Here is a 27,320-nt window from a genome sequence, read left to right as displayed (position 1 = left end):
TAGCCAATTTTGCTCAATCTTTTAAGTTGAATGACCTTAATGTAAATATGATCATATAGAAAAGATATGATATGACCTTTTTTGTAAAAATTATGACCTTTTTGTTATTTGTATTTGCCCACAGATTAGGAGGCATTTAGCACTGCACTTGTCCATCCAACTGTCAGTCCGTAAGATCGTCCTTAGTAACGTCTATGTTTTTTTCACCATTTTGAAAATGTGGCCAGGTCCCTTTGGATTGGAAACATTTGCAGCGTTTTGACTAAAATTGGGAAATTAGTGTGGTTGATGTTGTTTTCATAAGACATGGTTCAAATTGAGAATACATGTGTTTTCAGTATTATTGTGTGACATAATAAATTATAGGTGTGACTTTTTGGCGGTGTTGGCGGCGGCATCACACTTTTCCAGAAAGGCTCATAACTTCTGTGTCCCTTCAGATATTGCTTTCATATTTGGTACGCACGTGAACATGTATCTAGACAACACCTTTCCATGCGAATACAATTTTTTACCCCTGTGACCTTGACCTTGAGGTCAGTGTCCAGGTTTCAAAATCTACGACCATGATTCGAAAAAGGCTCATACTCACTGTTTCCCTTCAGATATTGCTTTTATATTTGGTATGCATGTGTATCTGGACAATACATTTCCATGCGCAAACATGTGTCACGGGGGATCATTGTCTGTCACATCTCTAGTTCTGTATGATACGGACTGAAAGCAACACTTACATGTTAGGAGACTATGCTATAATGACTTGAATGGATTCTTTTTCTTAATTAACTTTTTGTGTTCTAATTTTTATTTTCCACATTTTTTATCTTTTTTGTGTAGGAATTTTTTATTTCGTTTGCATATTTTAGTCTGAAGGCCAACTTTGCTTTTACAACATTTATGTTTGAAATTGTTCAAGCTATAAACAAACTTTTGCTTGGAAATTGTGTTATGTCATCTTTAAAAAAACAATTTTGACATTTAAACACTCAATCTGGAGTAGGATGTATTGTTCATTGCTCTTTAGTGGTTCAATACAGAATCGAGAATGCACACTTTAACTACTGGTTAATAACAATTAGTGTTCTCCGTAACAAGGAAGATTTTAGGCAGGCTAGTTTAGTCATTATGACAAACTTTAACCTGAAACTGAAAGACACACTCAACTAAACAATGCTTTCACTGTTACTTCTTACTTGGAAAAGTATTTTCAGTATTTTCCATCATTGGTTAAAGAGGTTTGTTTTTAGAAAGTTCAATTCGTACTCTTATTATGCAATTTAAAACAAGCTCCACAAGATACTTTGTAATTAATGGACATGCATATTTTAACATAGAATACATTAATGTGCTAATTGTTTTCATCAAGACCATCTATTGCAGTATATAAGTATCTGCATATTACTGCATATAAAATTGTTATAATTTGTTTTCAATGGTTTTCATACCTCAATATAAGCAATAATATCTTTTTGCCATATTTAAATGGCTTGAACAAACACTTTAGTTCAAATTGTAGTATTAAGTGGATTTTAACAAGTTTACAAGTCCACTGCTATTAACCATATCATTTTAGACTTTTCTTTAATTAATTATCATTCAACCACCAAATGCGACCTTTTATCTGTAGACAGAGTATTAAATTAAATGGTGTTATAAGGGTGCGACATTAAATGCAATTATACTGCAAAAAATAATGGAGTTATTCTGCAATCAAAACCTATAAATGTTGTAGGACTTTTTTCCTTCTTTGAGTGTCGCCTGGATCAGCCATCTCACAATTTTGGACGCAAGCATTTTACAAATCGAACATATCCACAATATTTAACAAAAACAGCCTTTCTAAACTGTTTGACATGGATATTTGACTATGGTATTACTATGTTTTACAATACAGTTAACTTGGCATAATTGTGTTGATCAATTTTGTTAACAGCAAAAGTACCCATCCAATGAAAATATGATACTAGTTTACTATATTGATGCATACTGTAACCGTTTTCTCTGTTGGGTCATTCAGTGCATGGCCCAAAACAAATGGGATATGCTTCCACCTGAGTCCACATTGAATTTGTGAAGAAGTATAAAATCAAAACATAAATGTCTTCTAAATTGCGCTGTTGCACTCCTGAGTATTGAAACAAGCCAAATTATTTTAAATTAATTGCATGTTTTCGTGGTGTAAGAACGTTTCCACGAACAACAAGATGAAACCCTACTTACGGTACCCTCCGTGCAAAAGTGTCCTATCGTCACGGATGAATGATTGTATTGTGAGCTAGCACATAATGTAGTCAAATGATCACATCTAAAAAGTTTAATCAAAATCTTGACTCATGAGGGAGATATTCAAGTTTGAAAAGTGTTGTGTTAGAAAAGTCTTTAATTGTAACGTATTCCAATAAGCCAATAGTGAAAAATGCATGAATACTTCTGAAAATATGCAAATTCCTGAAATTTGCAGAAATGACCATGATTTATGGCAGTTTTAAGAAATTAAAGGGAATATGTCACCACTCATATGAGAGATGGCCAACACCTGGTATGTATCACAAGTGTGTGAGACCAGCATTTAGATTGCAGAAATATTAATTACTTCCAGCTTGAACATAATTAAATGGCCAAAATAAGCTTAGTAACAAAGTGCAACAATACAAAAACATAATTTCCCAATTTCTAAAGGTTAGTGACTAGTTTTTTTAAAAACAATTTTGAGGAGTTAGTGACTCAATTTTTCACAATTTGAAATGTTTGTGACTTTTTTTCATAAATTGATCTTCTAACTTCTGCTTTACTTGGAAACAAAGCATGTTTGTATTGTTTTGTGGAGAAAAGGCGTATTATATTTTAACAATCATGTTAGATTCAAAATAATATAAAGCAAATAATTACCACTTTAGAACTAAAAGTAGTTTTCTGTACAATATAAGGTCAATGTAAAATTTTGGTCAAGTGAGGTCAAAAACCTGGCCCCGTGTTCACAAAACGATTTTGCAATCGAAAATTGATTTTTACTGACATCGAATTTCATTTCGTCACCTTAGCGCAAAACAGTGATAAGTGACATTTTTTTCAAAAATGACTTTTTTACATAAAATGATCTTAAATGATGTCATACATGTCCTAAATAAATATCAGAATGGTATTCCTGTTTAATTGGTACTTTTTAAGAAAATGTCATACTGTATTATTTGCACACATAATTCTGTTCGGTGCAGTAAGTAAATAAGTGCACTTGTCTACTTACTGCACCAATGTTTTTTTCATTTAAACTGCTTTGCATTGTGCAAGAAAGTCACAAGTGCACTTGTTCACTTATTGCACCAAAATAAGATTGATTTCCAGCAAAGTTATTTGGTGTAATATAGTGATAAGTGTAATATATCAAGGCCAAATGATGATATCAGAGCTAGAAACTATGCATTGAATCCCATTTAAAGGAACATTAACACAAAGAGAAATGTTGGAAAATTAAAACAAAGCAATTGAACCAGGAACTTTATTAAAATCAACTTGAACACCAAACTGTACATAAAATAAAATAAATATCCAATTTTCATAATATTTGCATAATCATTGACACACTGATATTCTAATGTCACGTACGTTATATTCATTTTAACACATCAATACATTTAAATCAACTCGCACAGATTCAATTATTATTTATCATTATATGTGGTAATTTGTGCTTAACAGATTCCTGACTGTTATTTCATTTTTTGTTAATCATTTGAATTTTTGTCATCATTTTTTAAAACTTACTTAACAAGTTTTAAAAAGGGGTGTTTGTTAAATCATGCTGTTCATTTAAAGGATTTTATAAATGACATTTGAACAACGTTGGTTTAAAAAATCAAATTCAAACATACATTTTTACGAAAACATCATTAATATTTTCTTACAAGGAAAAAATAATATCTCAGCCAAAATCAAGTATGTTAACAACCTTTGGATTTTTAACGTACCTGACCATCAAACGTACATACGTATAATTCAAAGAATCTTTATAAGCATGCCTAATTCATTTCATTGGTTTCATACAAAAATGATAAAAATCTAATGGCTTAACTTGAAAAATCTTTAAATACACAAGTACATGGAAAAACATAGATTTAAAAAACTCTTAAAGTCCAACAGAAAAAGCGTTGTATCGACGCGAGACGATATTTTGGGAAACTACAAGGATTGCTTAAATAGCTATAAAATACTTCCGCTCAAAACATGAGGTGGATGGTCAAGTGGTCTAGGCGGGAGGCTTTTTACACCAGGAATCCAGGGGTCAGTGGTTCGAGCCCTGTTGAGGTTTACTTTTTTTCCTTTTTTTAAATTGTATTCTTGTTTTTTTACAGGAGATTTTTAGTTCAAATGTTTAAATTTTCAATATAAAGCATTTAATGACAAGCTTCAATACATGCCAAAATCTGTTGGACGGCCCCTTTATTGTGCTTGACAAGTCTATTTCGTTCCTATAGACAACATGCAATTACAACTAAGTCAACTACGTTTACATTTTCAAATAGCAAACATTATGATTAAAACGTTCACATTTAATAAAAACAACCATTTTTTTTTAGTTCTACAGTAGTTTATATACGTACTTCTTAGAACTATTTTCGAGTTCACGTACCTGACACTTTTTGTCAAAACAATCAATTTTCACAAAACAAACTACATAAACTGCCTTTTGCTTTAACTACAAGCAATTGGCTATTGAAAGTGGTGTCAAAAACATGTAATGGGCATCTTTAAGTTTAAACTGCCTTTTGCTTTTGCTGCAAGCCGTTGGCTCTTGGATTTCACGTACAAACTGTTCGAATTCAACATCTTGTATGTCATCTCTTAACGGCCACTTAAACAAATCTCCTTCCCCTTGAGTTTCCTCCTTGAATAAAACTGTCGCCTCCTGTTTATCATCATTAACCTTGAAAAGTTTCCCTGGGTAGACGATATCATCCAACTTTACAAGATAGTATGCGTCTTCAGTGCTCCAGCTAGGATTTGAAAAGGGCAGGAGGGGCTTTTTGTCAAAAGGGCACTTTCAACGCGCAGTATTTTGTCAAAAGTGCACTTTCAAGTGCGCTTGCGTCTCTGGAATGCTTCCTGTTGCTGCTGCATGTTCATTTATATGTTTTTAATAATTGTTAGAATATATTATACCCATTATTATTAAACCATTAAATGTCTACAATGAGGAATAAATTAATAACAATGTAATAAGAGATTCATTACCGGTAATTATCATAATTTAATGGAAAAAAAATAAAAATGTAAAGGGCAGGGGGAGGGGGGCCCCTAGGAAGGGCAGGGCCGAGGGGCAGGGCGGAGAACCCTTCAATTTAGACCTAGCTGGAGCTCTGGTCTTTGACTTGTTTGATCAATGGGGATTCATTTTTATCAGAGACTTTGCGCAACACATTTTCATCTGCGATATGTGAAGAGCCATTTCTGTCTGCGCACATTTCAGGTATGTTTAGCTTCTGTACTTTTTTCTGTTTTCATCGAAATTTCCTTCATGATCTATCAACTTCCATTTAAGTGAACATTCGCGTAGACTGGCTTCGTTACTTACATTGTGTTTTTCTGGTACAGTGTCTATTTTCCAGTAGTGCTGCAACAATACGCCAAAAACCGTATTGCAATATATTGTCAGTTCAAAAACCCGTATTGCAATATATCGCAATATATTGCTAACTTGTACCAAAATTATAACTTGCCAATTACCCAATAATCCCATAAATTCCAATTTTAAAGCAAATTCTGGTAAATATTTATTATAAATGTGCTCAAGAATAATAAGAAACACAAACATTTGCAAATTTTCTTAAGTATCAAATACATTTTTGCAATTGTTACTATTTAAAGATGTGATGAAATAACGTCCAACCGGGGCGTTTTTCCCACTGAACACGTGTAATTCAGCTGACGTGATGTTCCTGTTTTTATACAACACAAAATACACCCATACTTTCCATGCGACGTTCTACATGTCTGTATAATTTTCGCGCGCTTTTTATTGAGACAAAGGATAAAGCACTTTTTATTTGACGCTATTATTTTTTATTGTCGCGTTTGCATTCAAATTTGGAAGCGTATTTCCGAAATTCGGATTACAAATAATGCTCAAATCAGAATCGAACGAAACATTTACAGCTGTGCGCAATTAATTCAACGATAATCTGTTCAAAAGCATCGAATGAATGCTCCCATGTAACAACGCTACTCCGTATAATACACTTTTTAGAATGCTTTTTTTACGTAAAAAATAATTTACACTGCTTTGTTTTGTTTACCTTTTTATCATTATTTCGGATGGCTTTTCTGGACGAAATGTGAATGAATTTTTGTAAAAATTTCGTACCGGTATGATGAAAATCATATCGCAATACAATATGCGGATTGCGTATTGCGATATATACCGATATACCGGTATATTGTTGCAGCCCTATTTTCCAGTGTCCACAGTATTCGCCTTTTGAACAGGCTTCACAGTAATATGAGACCTTGGCGGTATATAACTGATTGTGTGCAGCAAATAATGCATGCAACTTTATGGTTCCCGAAACAGAATTGGGGTTTTTCATCTCGAGTTCTTTTGCTGTGGTTTCATACTCAGTTCCATTATAAAACACAGTCATACTCGATGCTTTCATGTCAGGGACTAGTTTTTTTCAAGATCGTGACCACCACTGTGGAATTATGGTTTGTGACATCAGAAACAAAAATCAAATTCTTGTGTTTCAGCTCTTCTTCTTTTTTATAGTAAGCAACTACCGGGTGCAGTGTAACTCCTGTGCTGTTCCAATAAGCGCTTTGAAATTGGTCGGCGTTGCTGCATGTGAAATTTTCTGCAAAATCCATATGGATCAATATTTCATTTCTTGGCAAGTTGGCTTTTAGATTTCTTATGGCAGTATATTGCGTCTTCACCCTAGAAACATGCTGTAATAAATCTCGGAACTGCAGTTGTGTATGTTTGATTATACTCTTCTTTTGTGTTCTTGGATTTAACTTATTTCATTTTCTTCTTCCCCTCTTCTTCTACGCATTTCAACTCTTCAAACTCGACTTCTGTGTCATCCTGTATTTTATTGGTTAGCATATCTGTCATGTCCTATTCAGATTCTTTCTTGCTAACCGTTTCTGGGTTTGGTGAAATATCTATTCCTACAGAGCAAATGCTTTTTAATTTCATAGCAAAATTTTTATGTTTGCTGCATGAACATGTATTTCAGGTTATCAGCTTTGTCAAAAGTATATAGTGAGGATGCAGGCAACAAAAAAACGATTTTGATACCTTGGTATTTGGGTTTTCAGCACAGAACTCGTGTCGCTCCATGAAGTTGATCACCTCCCTTTTGATTCTTTCTCTTTCCAGGAAAATTTTTCTCTTTGGAATAGCAATCAATGCCTTTGCAGTGGCCCGTCTTAGTACTTTTCTCGAAATCCCTGTTTCTTTACTTAGCGTGGAAATACATTTGTACTTCTTAAGGATATTGCCGCTCACAATATTTGCAATTGCCTTGCCTGAAAGGACTTTCAGGCCTGGTTACAAGCAGACCATTCCTCAGGCTAAATATAACAGTCTAGTGATGCATTCTACAAAGATTTGCCCTGTGAGTGATAAACAAATTGTTACTGTTGTTTTTAGCATAGGTGCGTTTACGCACTTATGCTTATGGTATATACCACATTTCGAAAATCCACATCCATCGGTTGCCCTTTATGAAGCCTTACCTGATCAAAAATCAGACGAAATATCTATTTAATTTAGTATATGGTCATTCTTACAAAATTTTTTTGGAAACGTTTTTCTAACGTTTTCTTCCAAGAATATTGCTGTCACCGTTTTTAGTGAATTTTTCTAAGACCGTTTTATGTCAAAAAATCTTCTTATAACCTAAAACAAATTTCGTTCGTAAAACAATTCTATCTGCACTATAAATCTCAATCTCCTACGCAGTGGCCTCCCTTATACTAGAAGTTACTGACCGGGCGAAGCAAGGGAAGTAACTGCTGTGAGGAGTTTCTATAAAAATCTGCATTCAGAAATCTGTATTCAGAACTCAATCTGTTGTGCACGTCTGCATCTAACGCTTACCACAAGTTTTACGACAAATTCTTGACGCAGACGAATAGGGTAGCGTCTATTTTCATTTGTGAAAAGAATAGAGAAAAGAATCGATACAGATCTGTCCGTGCTTAAATTTTGAAAGGCTTGGGTAATTATTTTTCATAAGCGTTTCAAACACTGATGTAAATGGAAAGATTATCTATTTAAATAGTCGGTAATTGTTTGAAATTATTGATTTGAGAAATTCGCGGATGGCGATATCGAACTACATCATACCACGTGACGCCATTCTTCCCTGTATCTTGCACCTATGCTTTTAACGCCATCGGCGCTCTCGTTACTCTCAGCTACAATAATGATCAAATTTATGCTGGATACTTTTTCCTGAGTGTTTTGTAAGAAATCATGGTATTTTGCAACAAAATTTAAGAAGAAAACTTGAACTTTTATCTACTTAAAGTTAAAAAGTGCAACACAATTCTCTAGTTTTATTAAAAGTGTATGTGGGCTTATCAGTAGCCTTTTTATATATCAATACTGATATACTGGGAGTATGACAGTAAAATTCAAGATGATAGTATTGTCAACTTCAGCCAAGGTGAAGCCATGAAATTGTAATGATTCATCAATATAGAAGAAAAAGTCATGTAGTAAAAGATGTCTTGTTTGTCTTATTGGTTAAACTTTTTGTCATTCAAATTTGACAAATTGTATTTAACTCACATTAAATAATATTAGCCGAAGTATACTGTATCAATGTGTGGTGATGTTGTCATACTCCTCAATTTGTGCCTGTTCCAATGAAATTATTTTTCTGAAGTTTACAAATTAAATTTCGATGCTTGTTGTTACAAATATAATTATGTTAAATGAAATACCGGTGCAAAATTATTGTTTAAAGTTGATTAATAAATTATCAAAAAATACATGTGTTTTTTTTCATTAATATGCAAGATGTTTTTTTAAAAATGAAAAAATACTCATTTCATCTTAAAAAGATTCATAATGCTATGCATGGCAGAACGCCAGTGCTCATAATTTTGCTTCCTACATCAACATTGGTGTAAACATTATTTTGTTTTCAATATCCTTTAACATTTTATTCTTAATTTTACTAGAAATTCAGTAAATTGTTTGATTTTAAACCATAATAACTTACCTTATTCAGTTATTGCACAAAGAATGTCCAGTGCAATATAGTAAGAAGTGCACTTGTTACAGTATTGCACTAAAAATATTTCAGAGTCAAATGAAGTTATCTGCAAATTCATCAAATATAATATTACTTGGTAGCAATATACTGAAATACATTTTATCTTATATATTTTTAGCTAAAAAACTGTATAAAAATGTGAACAGTGTTAAAATCAAAGCTCAATCTTTTATAACAATCAGTTTTTTTACTCTCCTGTAAAATTTTGAAATATGGACTTATCACTGTTTTACACTAAGGTGACGATTTGTGCCTATCAACTACAATGGAAATCCTTTTTCGATGACAAGCAAAATCGATTTTCGATTGCGAAAAATGTTTTGTGAACACGAGGCCAGGTCAGCAGCTTAAAGGTAACACAGAACTTGTACCAATGTATTACTTAATCTTGATGAAATTTGGTCAAAATGTTTATAATGACAATATCATAACAAAGATCAAATCTTAGTCAAGAGTACATGTATTCAAAACTTAGGTCATCCTGCAAACAATATAAATGCCTTATTTGTGAACTAATTTTAATGAAACATAGTGTTAATGGTTAAGAGTCTCTTGGTTTAGGTTTTCATGGTGTTTATAGACTTAATAAATGTCAATAGTTTTGGTATGTTCAGCTGAATGTATCAAGCGGACAAATAGGACAAAGATATTAAACATACTATGACCACATAATTTTATATAACTTTTAATGTTGAAAAATGAGATTCATATACAAAATAAACAGGTTATATGTAATACAATATTATCAAAGGGGGGTATTTTTAACTGTGTAATAAATGAACACAGATGCTAACCACTGACTGCCGACTGAGTCTATCTCAATTTCAGTATTTCCAATGACTCTCTATTTAATCAGCGGTATTGATTTTGCGAGAAGATAATTGATTATTGGTGACTTTCTCATCCAACGACGGTACATTCATTGTATTACATTGATTGTATTCGATCATGTTCGTGATATCACTAGCTATAATACTATAATTTTCGGAACCCATTTATTAAAGCAATGATTTAACAGAAGTGCATAATTCTGTGTCACCTAAAAATGTATTTAATTGGCTAAGTCACACTAATATGATAAGATTAACTCTTTTATGTATGTAACTTAATTCAATTATGATCCTGAATATGCCACAATCCACACCCCAGGGATAACATGCTTTGAATCATTTAAATAGCCAAACAACCACTTATAACTTGTTATATTCTAAAACGACTTGTTTTGCTAACTGATTCGTAATGTTGCAAATTCAAAGGGATTCTCTACAGCAGTTGTTCAAATTTGAATCCATGCTATGTTATAGCTTTTTATACTGCAAGTTTGAAATGAACATAACTTTTTCAAATTAATAAAGAGAGTGTCTTAAAAAACGGTGTTTTTTTTTTTAATTATTGATATAAAAGATAATTTAAGCTTCATTTTGGGGAAAACAGGGCTTAATGCATATGCATTAATTGTCATCCCAGTACCAGAGACTCTCTTTAAACAGAAAACACCATAAATGCAGAAAGTGTCGTCCTTGATAAGCTTGCGCGCAATGCACAGGCTAATCAGTGTGCACAGGCTAATCTTATTTGACATGCGTCAAGCCCAGTTTCCCTGAAAGCAGCCAATATGTATAGATTTCAATGATAAACACTAGATTGACCAATGTCATCTTACAAGCTGTTAAACACTATTTATTACATACACACGATGCAGTGTACCAGTGGTGAACTCTAACAGGCAGATGCGATGGTTTGAGCTGACACTTCGAGCATTCATCGTCTGCATAATTTTACTGCAGGTAGTGCAGACAGGCAGTGGTTATCGTTCCTAGCGTAGCTAACAGCAGACTGCCTTGCAGTTATCGGTTCTAGCGTAGCTAACAACATATTGACTTGCAAAACTGCTTCTCTACATTAGTTGTGATATAGCGCTCACAACTAAACATGACTGTTGAAGTCTTCTCTTAACTGGTACTTTTCTTGCATCCTGTATTTTGGTCAGTCATTTACCTTGGGGGTCACATTGTAATAATGAAATTCTATAGAATTATATGGAATTCCGTAAAAAGCTATGGAATTTAATAGAAAGCTGGATTAAAATATAGAAATAACAGATTATAGATTACTGGCATTTTATTGATTTTGAAAAACAAATGTGCATGTAACTTAAAGTTTCATCCTAGAAGTTAAACAACAGCTATAAGGTAATTTAGTAGAAATCTGCCTCTTTTACCATGAGTTTACCATATACACACCATATGAACAAGACCTGGCATCAATCATACAAATAAATGCTTAAAATTTAATAGTGTTATTATTCAGGGTCTGTGTTGTGTACACTGTCAAAACTTGCAAATTATATACAAGCAAAACTTCCAGTACCAGAAACAAGGCATTTCAGGGGCCCATCTTATCAAAGATCGTACGACAATGTTATTTTTAGATTAAATTTTGTCATTTAAAAATATTGGCGTCCATGGAAAGTATTTCCTAAATTAAAGGAGATAAGACTTGGAAAATGACTGGAAGTTAAACATGTCAGTTTAACACTAGCTTTGGATGGCTTTAGCATGTCTCGAAGAACATACTTCACGGCGTCCTTCATGGTGGAGGGCCATTTTTGCTTGATGACTTCTACAAAGGGAAATATACAAAACAAAATATTAAATGGTCAATAGTGTTGTTTTCTTCTTATGGTGTTGCATTAATCCAATCCGGTCGGGAGAATAATTTAATATACTTTTAATTATATTGCATACAGGCTGTAGACAAGTTTAAGTCCAACAATGGTTGGACCTGATCTTGGCATTGTAACAGCCTGTTTGTATTTAGAACTACATTTCTTTGAAAAATATTGTCAAATTGACATTTTGGCATGCAAAGGGTTAAAATACATCGAAATTATTTACCAACTTTCTGGGAGAGAAATATAAAATGTTAAAAAAGTGGTGTGAAAAAAAAGAGAAATGGCATAATTGTTAATTGACTGGATAAATCTGGAACACTGGATTAACCTTTGTAAAAACAAAATGAACAACATAAGATATCATTACCAAAAATAAGTTTGTGTACCTTACAGGAAACTAATCTTCTTCTGATCTTCAATGGCTGGCTGCCTCGTACCATCCTTGGCAAGGCCTCCTGTGAGGCTTCTCCCACTCGTCTCATACTCCATGAAGATCTTGCAAAACACCATTGTCGTTCCCTTGTAGTCCTTGCAACCGTCTAATATATCCAAAATTTGGCTCAGAAATTGTATTGTAAATGCCATTGTTAATCTACCACAAGTAATGCAAGGAAATCTCTTTAATGTTAAGAGGGGAGTATGGTGCCCACTGTTTTTTGTGAAGACAACATGCTAAATATTCTGTGTCAATGCGACATGTGGGGGTATTCGTCATGTCTGTGACAAAGCTCTAGTTGTGTTAATTGTCCAAAATTGAATATGCACAACCAAAGTTTAAATTTTAAGCACATTTGAAAACAAAGCCAAGTCATAACTCACATCAGATTAAATGCATATTTTGATAAAAGAATTAAAAGCAAATTTTAACATACCTCTGGTAATGATAATTCTCTCCTCATAGTCTTCTGCGCCCCATTTCATGGAACATTTTGATTTTCGCTTGAAAACTTCAAATGTCAAGTCGCTGAGATTTTGTCGCACACTTACAAGTGTATTATCCTTTTCAAAGTAGACTAAACCAAACATCTTTTAACCATATATATTACAACACTTTTATAATTTTATGTCTTAATTTCACAATTGTCCTTATAATGTTTCGTCACAAATTTTGTTATGTTAAAGCACTCGCATTCCAATGAATATATTCGTTAAAAGAGAGCCAAGCATGAAAGACATGGGAGTAAATTTACCACACTGGGCAAACTTGGGTAATTGGATCTCACTCCATGTTTGGAAACCATTTAAAATGTCACTGCTGAGATACAGCAGACAACATTTTCTAGCAATTTTAAGTATTTTGGGACAATTTATCCAGCAATAAGCAAAGAATAAAAACTTTGTAAAAAATGAAACCTTATTTCACTCCATTGTAGTTTTTCCTTGAAGCCTGTTGGATTAAATTGTAACTTTCTATGTTCCTTATGGTATGAAAAATACTGCTGTATTTTTGTTGCTAATAATTGGTCATTTTAAATATTGTATGAATTGAACATTACTGTTGGTTTTCGGTGAATAAAGAAATGTTTCCTGCAATAAACAATTAGAAACTAAAATCACAAGTCTTTTTCTTAAATTATTTATAGTCCCATTTTGAATTGTTGTATCAGATTTTTTTCGAAGTAAAATATTCTCATTTTTTCTACCAAATACAGAAATTCTGCCTTGCTAAAATGCAAAGTGCTACAAATCTGTCTTGTGTTATAAGTGTTAAAATTCTGTCTGGTGTAATAATCTTTACAGATAAAATTCTGCTTCAATGTAATTCTGCTTAGAAAATCTGTACAGATTTGAAGGTATAATTTCTGGCTGTGTCATGTACAGAAAACATGAATTCTGTCTTGATTCTGGGCAGATTTTGTACAGACTCTGTACATAATTTGCATAGAATTTTCGTACAGGCTGTAACTGTGATCTACTTTGTTGTTGGTGTCATGAACTGTAATGAAATTATTGTAGGCCCCGACTTTGATGGCATCAAAGTATTACACTTTGCAGGTTTTGTTAATTAATTAATTCATACAAAATTGACATGAGTTAATTTTAATGCTTAAAAAATCATAGAAGTGAATTAAAAATCGTCATAGCGAGGTAATAACTAACGGTTTGAAATTCCAATGCATTGGAATTAATAACATCCTGTAATCCTATTCAGTTAACAATTTTGAAATGTCTTGTACTTCTATTAAATAATCTTCAAGTAGTTGTCCATAATACATAATTTTTAAATTTATTTCTGTACTAGTAAATTTTGTCAATAACTATTTCTGCCCCTGAGAAACCAGCAAAAAATTTCTAAGTTATTTTCCATTGATTTCCATCCTAGAAAATGTATAAGTTATTTTCCATTACGATTTCCATTGAAAAAAATGGCCAACTTTCCATAGTGTTTTCCATATTTTCCGTAGAAACGCATGGAATTTTAGATTCCATGCAATTCCATAACAGCTTCAGACGAAAAATTGGCAAGTAGATGGAATTCCATCAAATTCCATTGATTTCCATTGAATTCCATATCGTTTTCTTTAGAATTCCATAAGAAAGTGCTAATGACTATGGCAGATCTACAGACGGGTTAGGCCTAGAAACCTGAAACTTCATAGGTACATTGACCATGACTGGTAAATGACCCCTATTTTGATTTTAAGGTCACAAGGTCATAGTTCAAGGTCACAGTGACTTGAAATAGTAAAATGGTTTCCGGATGATAACTCAAGAATGCTTAGGCCTTGGATCATGAAACTTCATAGGTACATTGATCATGACTGGCAGATGACCCCTATTGATTTTCAGGTCACTAAGGTCAAAGGTCAAGGTCACAGTGACTCGAAACAGAGAAATGGTTTCCGGATGATAACTCAAGAACGCTTATGCCTAGGATCATGAAACTTCATAGGAACATTGGTCATCGTCTCAATTACCACAACATTAAGGCCATGTGTCATGACAATCCCGGATTGGTCATAGAATATATGGAGAAAATACTTAAATAGAACCTCTAACTTTCGACCTTGAAGTTTGACCTCAAGCTTGAGTCAGCATGATTGTCGCATACTTTATTCACATCATCTTAATATACATGTTAGCCTAGTTGTATAAAATCTTCCAAAGGGTATAGAAACTTTTGGGCAAATACTTAAATAGAGGTTTGAAATTTAGACCTTTAAGTATGACATTAACCTATTCTGTGCCGAAACAACTGCCTCAAGCCTTATGCACATGATATCAATGATCTTAACATTTACGGAAAGTTTAATGAAAATCCTTTAGAGTGTATAGGAGCGGATACAAGAGGGTCACGGACAGATTGAAGAAAGGACAGACAGCTATAAATGATATTATCCTATTACCAGATGAAAATCGATAGTATAACAACGATGGTAAAAACTTAAGCTTTATACTATCGATATTTTTAGACCATGGTTTCCCGATCTCTATCTAAAGAACACTATATGTTTCAATGTGACGTCATAGCAAATGATGACGTTGAAGTAAACAAACACTTCGGAGTCAACTTGGGAAACCAGCGCTATTTCTTTGAATTTTAAAGTATTTTTACTCTTTTTGAACGATAAAGGACCACAAAATAATAGGATAAATAGAATATTATGTAAGTGTCGGATAGAGATCAAGTTTATCATGCTCGGCTCGAAACTTTGTAGCGCTCGGCTACATGTTTCTCAGCCTCGCATGATAAACTTGATCTCTATCCGACACTCACATAATATTCTCTATATATAACGTCTTGGGAAATGTTCATTATTATTAAACATGAACTTCATTTTATGGTGATAAACTTTTTTAGAAAACGTGTTCATGATCAGATAAAAAACTGTTTGTGTTAAAGAGATGAAACCATCAGGTTCGGACACGTTGATGGGGTGACAGTAACCGACAGTTCGGAAACGATATGCCTTCTACAAAGACCATACATATACACTAATTAATTTAATTTTGGTTGAGCAATGCATATGCTGTAAATTTAATATGATCCGATACTGAACAGTCGTTTATCTGTTAAGTGTCACATTATTTAAAGTTTATATCAGTAGGACTGTAAAATCTCACAACTAGTTACACTTTTACACAATTTAAACACAATCCTGAAAACTGCTATTCTACAGTATTTATGTAAGTCTATAAGGGCCCATTACTTCTCCAAAAATCAATACACCAGGAAAATCTTGAACTTGACCTGTAAGTCATGCAGGTAGACTCACACACCAATAATAAGGTAAATATATAAAAGGGTTAATGAAACAAACTCTTTAAACAGATGCCTGATCGACAGACACACTGAACAACAGACAGTAAAACTGCTCTATTCCACCCTACTAAGAGCATACAAATAAGAGAAGCACTGATGCCCTCACAGCTAAAGGTATATAAATGCTTGAAGACATATCCTAAGTTTTTAACACCACTTGATCCAGATTCAAACATGCCTTGATATTTGCTCAGGTAGCGAAAAACAAAACTAACTGTAAAGCATACTTTTGTTGCAAACATATAAAAAAATATATATTTAATAATTAACTTCATGAATATTTATTTAATTATTTAACAAGTACTTTTTTGTGCAGGAAATACATTACTTTCTGTCAAAACTATAAAATGCCAGACACACTATTGTTTGCCAGTTTGGACATTATTATTATGAACTTTTCAACTGTAAATACAAACTTAACACATACTAGTACTGTTTGTGCTTTGTAGATAAATCGGTAACTATCCCCTGTAATACAAGAGATATAATAAAATAAAATGCAAATTAAATTTCAATTCACTTTGTTAAAACAATTATTTATAGTTGTTCATTTGTGTTTTGTGTTACATGTTTGCTTAAGCAAGTAATCACTACCCTAGTAAAAAACTTTCAAAACATATAAAATGTTGATGAATTAAAAACTAGAATAAACAAGGGCTGTTTGTTAAACATGCATGCCCCCAATAAGGGCTGTCAGTTGTAGTGGCAGCCATTGTGTGAATACGTTTTTTGTCACTGTGACCTTGACCTTTGACCTAGTGACGTGAAAATCAATAGGGGTTATCTGCTAGTCATGATCAATGTACCTATGAAGTTTCATGATCCTAGGCCTAATTATTCTTGAGTTATCATCCGGAAACCATTTTACTGTTTCGAGTCAATGTGACCTTGACCTTTGACCTAGTGACCTGAAAATTAATAGGGGTCATCTGCCAGTCATGATCAATGTACCTATGAAGTTTCATGATCCTAGGCATAAGCGTTCTTGAGTTATCATCCGGAAACCATTTTACTGTTTCGAGTCACTGTGACATTGACCTTTGACTTCATAGGTTCATTGATCATGACTGGCAGATGACCCCTATTGATTTTAAGGTCACTAGGTCAAAGATCAAGGTCTCAGTTACAAAAACGTATTCACACAATGGCTGCCACTACAACTGACAGCCCATATGGGGGGGCATGCATGTTTTACAAACAGCCCTAGTTGTAGCATACCCTTGTTCTTTAAATATGAATGGATTGTTAGTTTCCAAGAATTATTGAGAAATTGGCCATTTGCAGAGGCCCATTAGCCAATGGCTCCTAAAATTTTTCATAGGCCACCAAGATTTTTAGAGAAAACTTATATGTCATCTATGCAAAGGGTATCAAAATAAAAAGGGCCTTTATTTGTAACCATATAGTGAAAATGGTTTGTGAGCAAGGTTCACATTTATCATATGTACTAATGTACAAGAAGTATTGAAAAGAAAGAATGAGCAACTGCGGCAAAAATGTATGCTGCTAACTCTGCTGCAAACCTGACATACAAGCAAGCGTACATTGCTGTGTTCAGGGGTTTCAGTGGATGTGGCCAGAGGCTACTTCCAGGGTGGTCAGAGTTTCTCCCCGCCCACCAGGCAACACAGAGACAGTGAGAACAATTCAGTGGTCGACCTGACCCATCAGTCATACAGGTAGGCTTACCTGGGGCACGCACCGTGAGACTGCAGAGTTTCTAACCTAGCTTCAGCAAAAAACATTGAGCAATGAAGAAGAAAGTGGTGGCTTTTGAGCGTTTATTTTTAATTGGTTTAAAGTACCAGATTAAGTCTCAGATTTAACATATGAATGTTCGTTGTGATTGGGGAGATATGAACATTGAGTAATGTTGGTTTAAGTTTTCGTACAGTTTATTGTTTGATATCATGAAGTTTTTTATGGAAAAATATAATGAAATTAAGTTTTAAATAAAACTATTTTCTTGAGTGTTATTGAGTTTGTTTTAATATATTATATACACTTTAATTTCTGGAAACAATGACATTTTAAAATTAATTATGGCTTTTTGCCAATATATGAAGAGGACCCTTTACGTAATTATAAAAGTATTTTCCATTTAAAGCACTGTTTTGACTGTATTATAACAAAACACCTGTTCTTCAGATGTTTTCTAATATTTAAAAGCTGTTGGTTCATTTGTCAGTATATTTGTTGAAATGCGAATTCCTCTTCACAAAAACATGTTTGTTTGAATGATTGATGATGACCGTTGGATACGGTTAATTATGCCTCTTGTTTTCTAGACTCAACGAGGACTACAGTGATCTGTCCGAGCGAGTCCAGAGGCACGAGTCTCACCAGAATGAGCTCCAACATTACATACAGCTGGAAGGACATTTACCAAGAATTGAGCCTCGGAAACAGGGGCATAATACATGTGCGTAAAATGTCGTCTCAGATTAGCCTGTGCTGTCCACAGATGCTAATCAAGGACAACACTTTCCACTTCTATGGGATTTTTTGTTTATAGGAAGATTCTTTTAAACAAAAACCCAGTTTGGACAGGAAGTGTTTCCTCTGTAAGCCTTATCTGGGATGACATTTTATGAACATGCATATATATAAAGTTCAGTTTTGTCAGAACGTGGCTCAATTATCTGGCCCCAATTTCTAAATAAACCTCATCAGTTGATTTTAAGATTATTATTTTTTAGTTGGTTATTTTATTGAATATTATCACTATTTAAAGTTGATGGTGTTGTAGAGTTCAATTTAAAATCAAACCTTGATTGGTAAGTCTCTGCATGTGTATAAATAAAACAATCAACTAAGTTTTTTCAAATGTCAATGGTCTCTTAAGGCTAAAAAATATTGAATATAAAAATAGTATGTACTTTTTAGAAATTATAATAACTGGAAAGAAAAATTGTTATTAAATACACCGAATGAAAACAATATTATTGTTTTGAAATAATGATTTCTTTATCCCAGTTGTTCAAAGACACACAGAAGAAACGTTCAGTTGTGATTTTATTTATGACAAATAACTTAAGGTGAAGTTTTTTAATTTTGATCCAGGGGTTTATAAATCACATGTTTAGTAGCTGTTTGTTAAAATTACAAAAACTGAAATATGATTTCAAGAAACGTATCTGTCCCTAATATTTTTCCGATATTTTTATTAAAACCTGATTGACAGCTAGCTAGCATGCGATCGTTTTTGACCATACAGCTGTTTGATTTTAGTTGCTGAACCGTTCTCCAAATGAAGCAAACACTTCGCAGCATACCGACTCTGTGTTGTCACAGGACAATGGTATGTCATGTTTTGCATATGAGCCCTTCTCTTTGAAAATGAGGTTTAATGCATTTGCATTATAAAAAGTTAAGCATTATGCAATCAGGGACTACTTTTTCTGCCTGAATTTTCGTAAAAGAAACAAAAAACTTAATATTCCATGAAAGCTGAAGGTGTTGTCCCTGACTTGCTTGTGCAGACTGCACAGGCTAATCTGGAAAGACATTACACCCTTGCATTTAAACCTGTTTTCCTAGGGCAAGGCTTGTATCAATTTAAAAAAGGGTGCTATTCACAAATCTCTGTGAAGAAATCTTACTGAAGTTAAGTCATACTGAAGGGACAATTTCAGAACAAATGTTCTTTTAAAAATCAAGTTTGCCCTGCTTACAAAAGAAAGTTTTACTTGAAGAGAAGCAAAAATGTGTATTATTAGACTGTTAGGTTCATTTATAAATAAATGGTATTTATTTGCTGTGGGGTTATAACAATGAAGTAATTTTCTCAGTAAAGTGAGACAATGCTTGTGATAATGTGTAATTTTCTCATTTTAATGATAAAATTATTTCACTTTAAAACCAAAAGAATATACACGTTCTTTTATTTGATACTTAAAAAAAAAAAATCTTCATTTATTACTTGTCTGATGTTTTCTACCCGTATTATTGGGTGAAGACATAAACATTTCCAGCACCATGTTGGATTATTTGGAGCCCTGGATTTGAAATGTTATATGTAGCGGCTGCCTCTGACCCTACCAATAGACATAATTACTAGGGTTGGGCGGTCATGTGATTGAGCAACCTTGATCCGAGCAGAAACAAGGCATAAATTAATCTTAACAGTAAATTATAGCCTTAGACAAAGTGTTGACAGTAAATGGTCATACTCAAAGTATGGAAACACACACACAAGATTGGTTATTTGAAAAATGCATGTTAATTATAACATTTTTTAGAATTTGTTGATAGTTAAAAAGAAATGCAATTTTATGCTCCAATATATATAATTTGTGTTATCATTATACTATAAAACGTCTCTTTAGTGACTGCATTTGATAAGTATTGACTTCCTGTGATTGCAAACATTTTTCTCTTGCCTCATTTATATTCACCTCAATTCATCTGTGATGAAGCATCTTTAAAGGATGACCTTGATGTTCTAGTGATCTTTGATTACAGAGGACTTAGATTTGAATGACACCGCCCAGGCAGCCCAGCTTCAGAGGGAACTGGACCGTATCCAGGAGTTACGAACCAAGCAGGAGGTCAAACAGGGGTCAGCGGTCAAAGGTCAGTCAGTTTCGGTGGAGATGGGGTCAGCCATCAATATGGGTAATGAGGGTATGAGTGCCTCTGAGCGCAACTTGTCTTACATTTGGCAATCAATCTTTTTTTTCAAATTTTTCAATTATGATTATCTGCAATTATTATCTTCAAATGCTTCAGGGTATATTTTCAAAGTTTTGTGATGGAGTTATTGCCCTTTATTAAAAATATATATAATCTGTGCAAAAGTCGTAACAGCATCTGTGCACAACTCCTTCATTTTGTGTGCAATTTACATAAAATTTTAACCGAATAATTAGCTCAAAGAGTTACAGCATTTAGTGTCATGGTTTTGGGATTTATTAATTTTAGGAGCTATTGCCCTTTGTTTAAAGTTGCATAATGCCAAGGCCATGTAATTGCAGTTACTCTTTCTTAATAGTTGTTGTCAGCACTTAGGCGACAATAAATTTATCAGTTGTTCAACAGATTTTGTCACTTAATAGTTAGAGGGAAATAAAACTAATATTTGTATTAATTAGGGATGTAAAGATACATTCGAATTACTCGAATACGGCTGTTGACGAATCGTTTTCGTTATTTGCCACCTCCCGAACCGAATATTTGACGAATACAAACAACATGGTTTTGAGTTTTAAAGTTTTATCATGTTATCTTACCTTACAAATGAAGGTTCATACAATAAACCCCTATATTAAAATGTTCTTCTCCTTATTCTGGCGTCTTTCATATGTTTACCCACCCACTATGTTACACAGTGAGATTATCAACAAAAATAGCGGGCACCGGTTGAATATTTACGACATTGAATTGAAAAATCTTTAAATGGTTGTTTAATGTTTATTTAGGTAAATACGAGTGATTTGATGCTCAAACATACACACAAAGGATTAGCAGATGGAATTTCAAATTGACAAATACTTATAGTTTCATACTATATAATGTCATGTCAAGTTGCTAAATTGTTCTACTCAAGGATTTTATTAGTACTAATCATGTTTTCAAAACTGTGTTCAAAGTTTAAGCAGTTCTAGTCAGTGTATTGTTATTTCAAAATATTATATTTCATATTTTCAGTATGCAATTATACTCAATTAATCAAATTAACAAATACTCATAGTTTCATACTATATAATGTCATGTCAAGTTGTCAGTATTACTTTTGTTCATTGCAATTCATATTCACGAATAAATATTCGTATTCGCCACCCTGTATTCGTGATACCTATCGTATTCGTCACCTAGTGTAATCGTTACAGCTCTAGTATTAATTATCAATGAAATCAGAGGCTTGTTTTCAGTGCAGAATAAAAATACATGTACATATTTTGTGAAAAATCTCATGTGTGTGTTTATGTAAAAATGACTCTGCAGGCCTAATAAAAAATATGTTGATTTTAATATACAATTATTAGATGAGGTTGATTCAACAAACATCATATATATTGTGGCCTGAACTTCAAAATTAATTTTACAATGTGATTATGATGCCTTAAACTAAGCCAACCTAAGGCACTCTTGTCTCTTTAGTGCCAATTATGTGGTTGAGATTAAAATGTTTTTGTTTTTTTTTTCAGATGCCCAAACCAGCAAAATACTGAGCCCAGACCAGATTGAAGAGGTTACTAAGTTACTCAACCAGGTCAAAGGTCAAGGTCAACTACCTGACACTTCATTGCCCAGCAACCCCCAGGTGGCTGAGCTGATAAAACTGTTGTCTCAGGCCCAGCTTGGTAACCAGTCTGTTGCTAGGAAACCTGGGAGACAGCATGGTAACCATGGAAACCATCATAGGGCCATTGGGGTGCGCAGAAATGTGCACTTTAACCCTAGCAAGGTGAGTAAAAATGACACAGTGTAATAATTTAAGAAAATACTTGTTTCACATTACTAAAAAGCAACTGTTTTGTTCAGTTTTTTTTAGCTCGACTATTATATATGAAATATATATATAGTGGAGATATCCTACTCACCCCGGCATCGGCGTGAGCGTCTGCGTAAGCGTGCAAATGTTAAAAGTTTTCGTACTACCCCAAATATTTTCTTTGTCCCTTGACATATTGCTTTCATATTTTGCATACTTGTTTACCAACATGACCCCAACCTATAAACAAGAGCAGACAACTCTATCAAGCATTTTTTCATAATTATGGCCCCTTTTCCACTTAGAATATGCAGCCAATGTTAAAGTATTTGTACTACCTCATTTATTTTCATTGTCCCTTGACATATTGCTTTCATTTTTTGCATACTTATTTACCAACATCACCCCAACCTATAAACAAGAGCAGAACACTCTATCAAGCATTTTGTCATAATTATTTCCCCTTTTATACTTAGAATATGCATATTTTTGATAAATCTATGTTAAAGTTTGCATACTACCCCAAATATTTCATATATCTTTTGACATATTGCTTTTATATGTTGCATACTTGTTAACCAACATGACCCCCAACCTATAAACAAGAGCAGACCACTGTATCAAGCATTTTTACATAATTATGGCCCCTTTAACACTTAGATAATTGAACATTTTACTTAAATTGCCATAACTTCTTTATTTATGATCACATTTTATTATTACTATAACAAATAACTCTTACCTGAATACCACAATGGATTCCACCCAAACAATACCCCACGCCCCTACCCAGTATCCCTTCCTTCCCCCCAACCTCCCCCCCCCAATTTTTTTAAACATCTAATAAATTACCCCACCCACATTATACTCCCCTCTCGCCCCCCACCCCCTACCCCCCCAAAAAAAAAACAAATAATAATATTATTTTTTATTTAAACATCATCTTATAAATTACCACACCCCACATTATACCCCCCTTTCACCCCCCTTCCCCCCCCCCCATTTTTTTTCCTTTTATTATTTTTGAAAGATCATCTAATAAATGACCACACCCACATTATACCCCCTCTCAATCCCCCCCCCCAAAAAAAAAATAATATTTTTTTTTTTCCTTTTTTTTTTTGAAAGATCTTTTAATAAATTATTTAATATGAAAAATTTCCCCATGATGGCTTACGTTATGTCAAGCACTCAAATAGTCGAGCGCGCTGTCTTATGACAGCTCTTGTTAAAACAACTACTTGTCTCTAATTCAAATGATAAATGTCATAATTGTCCAAATAAATTATAGTAGAAAAACTATTTAATTAAATAAAAGAACTCCTTTTTACTTGACTGTAGCTCTTTCGCCAATGAAAGGAATGTGACAATTTAGTTTTTAGAGATTATACATGTTAGTCTGTTAGCATTAATATCAACCTTTCAAAATTCCATTCAATTTTTGATTTTTCCAATTCCATTCTTTCCTTTTCCAATGCAGAAAAGATGAAAACTGTCACTGTATGCCTGGACACCCTTAACAACTCAATATCTGCTTTAATGGCATCAGTGCTAATAAAAGAAATTTATGTATATTTCACAGTTAATGATGATAATGTTTCAATGCCATTGGAAACAAATTGAATAGATTCTTTGGATTTTTGCAAAGTTTCGTTGTTTTTAGCTCACCTGAGCACAACTTGCTTATAATGATCTTTTGGGATAGCCTACTTTTTTCTGCCATGCCTCATAAGCTGTAACATTGTTAATACTCTAGAGACCACATTTATTTCCAATCTTGATGAAACTTGGTCAGAACATTTGTCGCAATGATGTCGTGGACTAGTTTGAAACTGGGTCATGTGAGATCAAAAATTAGGTCACTAGGTAAAATTATAACAAAGTCTTGTTAACACTCTAGATGTAAATTTATAGTCAAATCTTCATTAAACTTTGTCTGACTATTAGTTCTAATTATATCTAAGTTTTTAATGTTCCTTGTTTGTTGAAAAATGGTCCTCAGGGGCTGGTTAGTTTTCCTGATATGTCACATTTATAGTTCAATCTTCATGAATCTTGGTCAGAATATATATTGTAATGATATCTTGAACGAGTTGGAAAAGGGTGCCGGTCCTTTGAAAAACATGGCGGCCTGGGATTGGGTCATTTTTCCTGATATGGCTATAGTACTACCTTTTGAACTCTATAAAAATCACATAAATTGCCCATTCTTCATGAAACTCGATCAAAAAATTATTTCTAATCATAGCTTTGCCAATTTTATTTTTGGTTATTGTTCGTCCACAAACATGGCCCCCAGGGGTCTGGGCAGTTTTCCTTATATGGCTATCGTAAAATCTTCTTAACTCTCTACAATTCACATTTTTAGTTCAATCTTCATAAATCTTTAAGAAACTTGGCTGGAACAGTTTTTAAATCTTGGAAGAATTTAAAAATTGGTCTGCTCTTTTGAAAAACACAAACATGGCCCCCAGGGGGCATGGCAGTTTTCCTTGTATTGCTGTAGTGAAATTTAGTTGACACTATATTAGCCACATGTTGTGGCATATCTTTATAAAAGTTGTTCAGAACATTTGTCATAATAAAATCTCGGCTAAGTTTAAAATTGTGACATGTATGCTAAAAAAATAGGTAACTAGGTCAAATGTAAAAAAATAAGTTGAATACTCTAGAAGTTCTTATTTTGTTCAATCTTCATGAACCTTGGTAATAACATGATTATGTGTTTGAAAAATATCTCAGCCAAGATAAAAAAAAATGTGCCTAGAAATTAGATATCTATTTTTTATAAAGTACTTATATTACTTTGAACTCCACCTTCTCATTATATTTACATGTAGTTTAGTTTCTTTGGGTCTCAGGTGAGCGCCGTATGGACCATGTTTCTCTTGTTGTATATTTGTGCACTGGAGCTTGGAATATGATTTTTGCTAATACCTAAGATGTTTCTTAATTGATGTCCTGCAGGGGGCTGAGGGAGGAAAGCAGGAATCCAAAAAGCCTGACAAGTCCCAGCAGCTGACCCCCAGCGGTGACCCCAAGGTTGCTCAGTTGGCTCCTGCCAAGAAGGTGGAGAGGAAGCTGGCGGGGGCCGTTGTCAAGGGAGAAAAGCCACAGCCTGGGTCAGCCACCAAGGGAGATAAGTCTCAGAAACCTGCAGCATGGAAATAAGAGGGTCATCATACTGGGCCTCTAACCAAGGCCCATAATTTTAAACTATAATTGAGTGGAATTATTCTAATAAATGTACCTTGTAAATGCAGGTACAAGCGCCAACTCCTATCTCTTGACGGATTTGCAGACCTAACATGGGGTTGCATTTTGGGCCAGGTTGAGTGAAGGTCAAGGGCACTGATGCTAAATTATATACAAAGTTTTCATTGAATAACTTCAGTTAGGATGGAGATAATGTGAGGAAATGTGCAGGTAGTTTACTGAGGATATAGCAAGGGATTGTAATTAAAGGGCCAGTGATTTCAAGGTCACAATTGCTAAAGATGGAAAAAGATTCCACTCAAAAATTAAGTTCGGATTAAGGTTAATTAATTTGGGTTGTAAGTATTTATCTGAAATTTTGCATGTAGGTAGTTTGGCATGGCATGTGGGGTTTGTCAGTTGTTTGTCTCAGTAATTAAAAAATAGGAAAATGAATTTGGCTCAATAACAAGATGGGATGGAGGTAGTGCGTTGTTATTTTATTTGCAAGAAGCTTTCATGCAGACCTATGGTGGGACTGCTTTTGTGCCAAGTTGGTCAAAGTAACTGATGCTAAAAATAAAAAAAAAACTGTTTCGGCTCGATAACTTTAGACGTTTGGATGAAGGTATTGTGCTGTAATTTTATGAAGACCTTGTTTGCTCAGTTAAGTATAATAAACTTTATTTATTGGAAAAATATTAAAGATGTGACTTCTTTGCATGGTCACTTCTTGTTAGGGGAGTGATTATGAGGTGGGTTGTGGTATTAAATCGGTTGTGAAAGGGAGACATATTGAGAATTATTATATAAATGTCTTTGAAAGACATTGTCTTTAATAGAAAAATTTGATTTCGTTGTAAAATTTGTTTAACATAAGAGTATTTGTGTTGTAATATATTTTGTGTTCGGTATTTGTGTAAAGAAATACTATGTACCGTACTCTATTAACATTGCATATAAATTTATTGGACGCTTTAATGGTGTCTTTAAATAAACAAAAGCATTAAGATGTTAATAATGTCTTACTATGTTTATGTAAATTATCTTCTTGCCATAATATTGTAGTGCATTGAATTAACAAATTTACCAAATTGTATTCACATGAAAATATGTTTTATTCTTGTGATTTTTATGCCCCCGGATCAAAAGATCAGGGGTATATTGTTTTTGGCCTGTCTGTCTGTCATTGTGTCAGTCATTGTGTCATTGTATGTGTGTGTCCCAAAACTTTAACCAAAACTTTAACCTTTGTTAAAGTTTGGTCATAACTTTTTGAATATTGAAGATAGCAACTTCATATTTGGCATGCATGTGTATCTCATGGAGCTGCACATTTTGAGTGGTGAAAGGTCAAGGTCATCCTTCAAGGTCAAATGTCAACTTTTTGGCTTCAAAGTGGCGCAATAGGGGGGATTGTGTTTCTGACAAACACATCTCTTGTTTGTGCTGATCTGAAGTGAGTAA

The 27,320-nt window shown here is 33.6% G+C and overlaps 3 protein-coding genes across 4 annotated transcripts in view; 2 read left to right on the top strand and 1 right to left on the bottom strand.

The window, feature by feature from the left end:
- The window catches only part of LOC127833230 (mitochondrial outer membrane protein SLC25A46-like), a 111,568-nt gene extending 92,812 nt beyond the window's left edge, over positions 1–18,756 (top strand). Inside the window, exons 12-13 of the mRNA XM_052358398.1 lie at positions 17,781–17,901; positions 18,511–18,756. The gene's annotated coding sequence lies outside the window, so the exon portion shown is untranslated. The remainder of the gene's footprint in view (positions 1–17,780; positions 17,902–18,510) is intronic.
- Positions 1–26,243, top strand: part of LOC127833221 (CAP-Gly domain-containing linker protein 1-like) — a 606,687-nt gene extending 580,444 nt beyond the window's left edge. Inside the window, exons 22-25 of the mRNA XM_052358378.1 lie at positions 19,454–19,523; positions 20,687–20,797; positions 22,372–22,631; positions 25,626–26,243. Coding sequence (XP_052214338.1) covers positions 19,454–19,523; positions 20,687–20,797; positions 22,372–22,631; positions 25,626–25,829 — 645 coding nt within the window. The 3' untranslated portion in view covers positions 25,830–26,243. The remainder of the gene's footprint in view (positions 1–19,453; positions 19,524–20,686; positions 20,798–22,371; positions 22,632–25,625) is intronic.
- LOC127833234 (uncharacterized) lies at positions 11,439–13,116 on the bottom strand. 2 transcript variants are annotated; one of them, XR_008027261.1, is made up of 3 exons: positions 12,831–13,116; positions 12,345–12,497; positions 11,439–11,906 (listed from the first exon to the last, which is right to left on the bottom strand). XR_008027261.1 is itself a non-coding variant. In XM_052358403.1 (3 exons), exons 1-3 carry the CDS (start codon positions 12,982–12,984, stop codon positions 11,822–11,824), a joined length of 387 nt encoding a protein of 128 aa, XP_052214363.1. In that variant the 5' UTR covers positions 12,985–13,116; the 3' UTR covers positions 11,439–11,821. The 2 variants fall into 2 exon arrangements, 1 of the variants encoding a protein (XP_052214363.1); XM_052358403.1 differs by having other exon boundaries at positions 12,350–12,497.
- Positions 26,244–27,320: the final 1,077 nt, after the last annotated feature.

Source organism: Dreissena polymorpha, chromosome 6, assembly GCF_020536995.1.
Source record: "Dreissena polymorpha isolate Duluth1 chromosome 6, UMN_Dpol_1.0, whole genome shotgun sequence".
Lineage (NCBI taxonomy): Eukaryota > Metazoa > Mollusca > Bivalvia > Myida > Dreissenidae > Dreissena > Dreissena polymorpha.
This window is presented reverse-complemented; position numbering and strand designations above follow the sequence as displayed.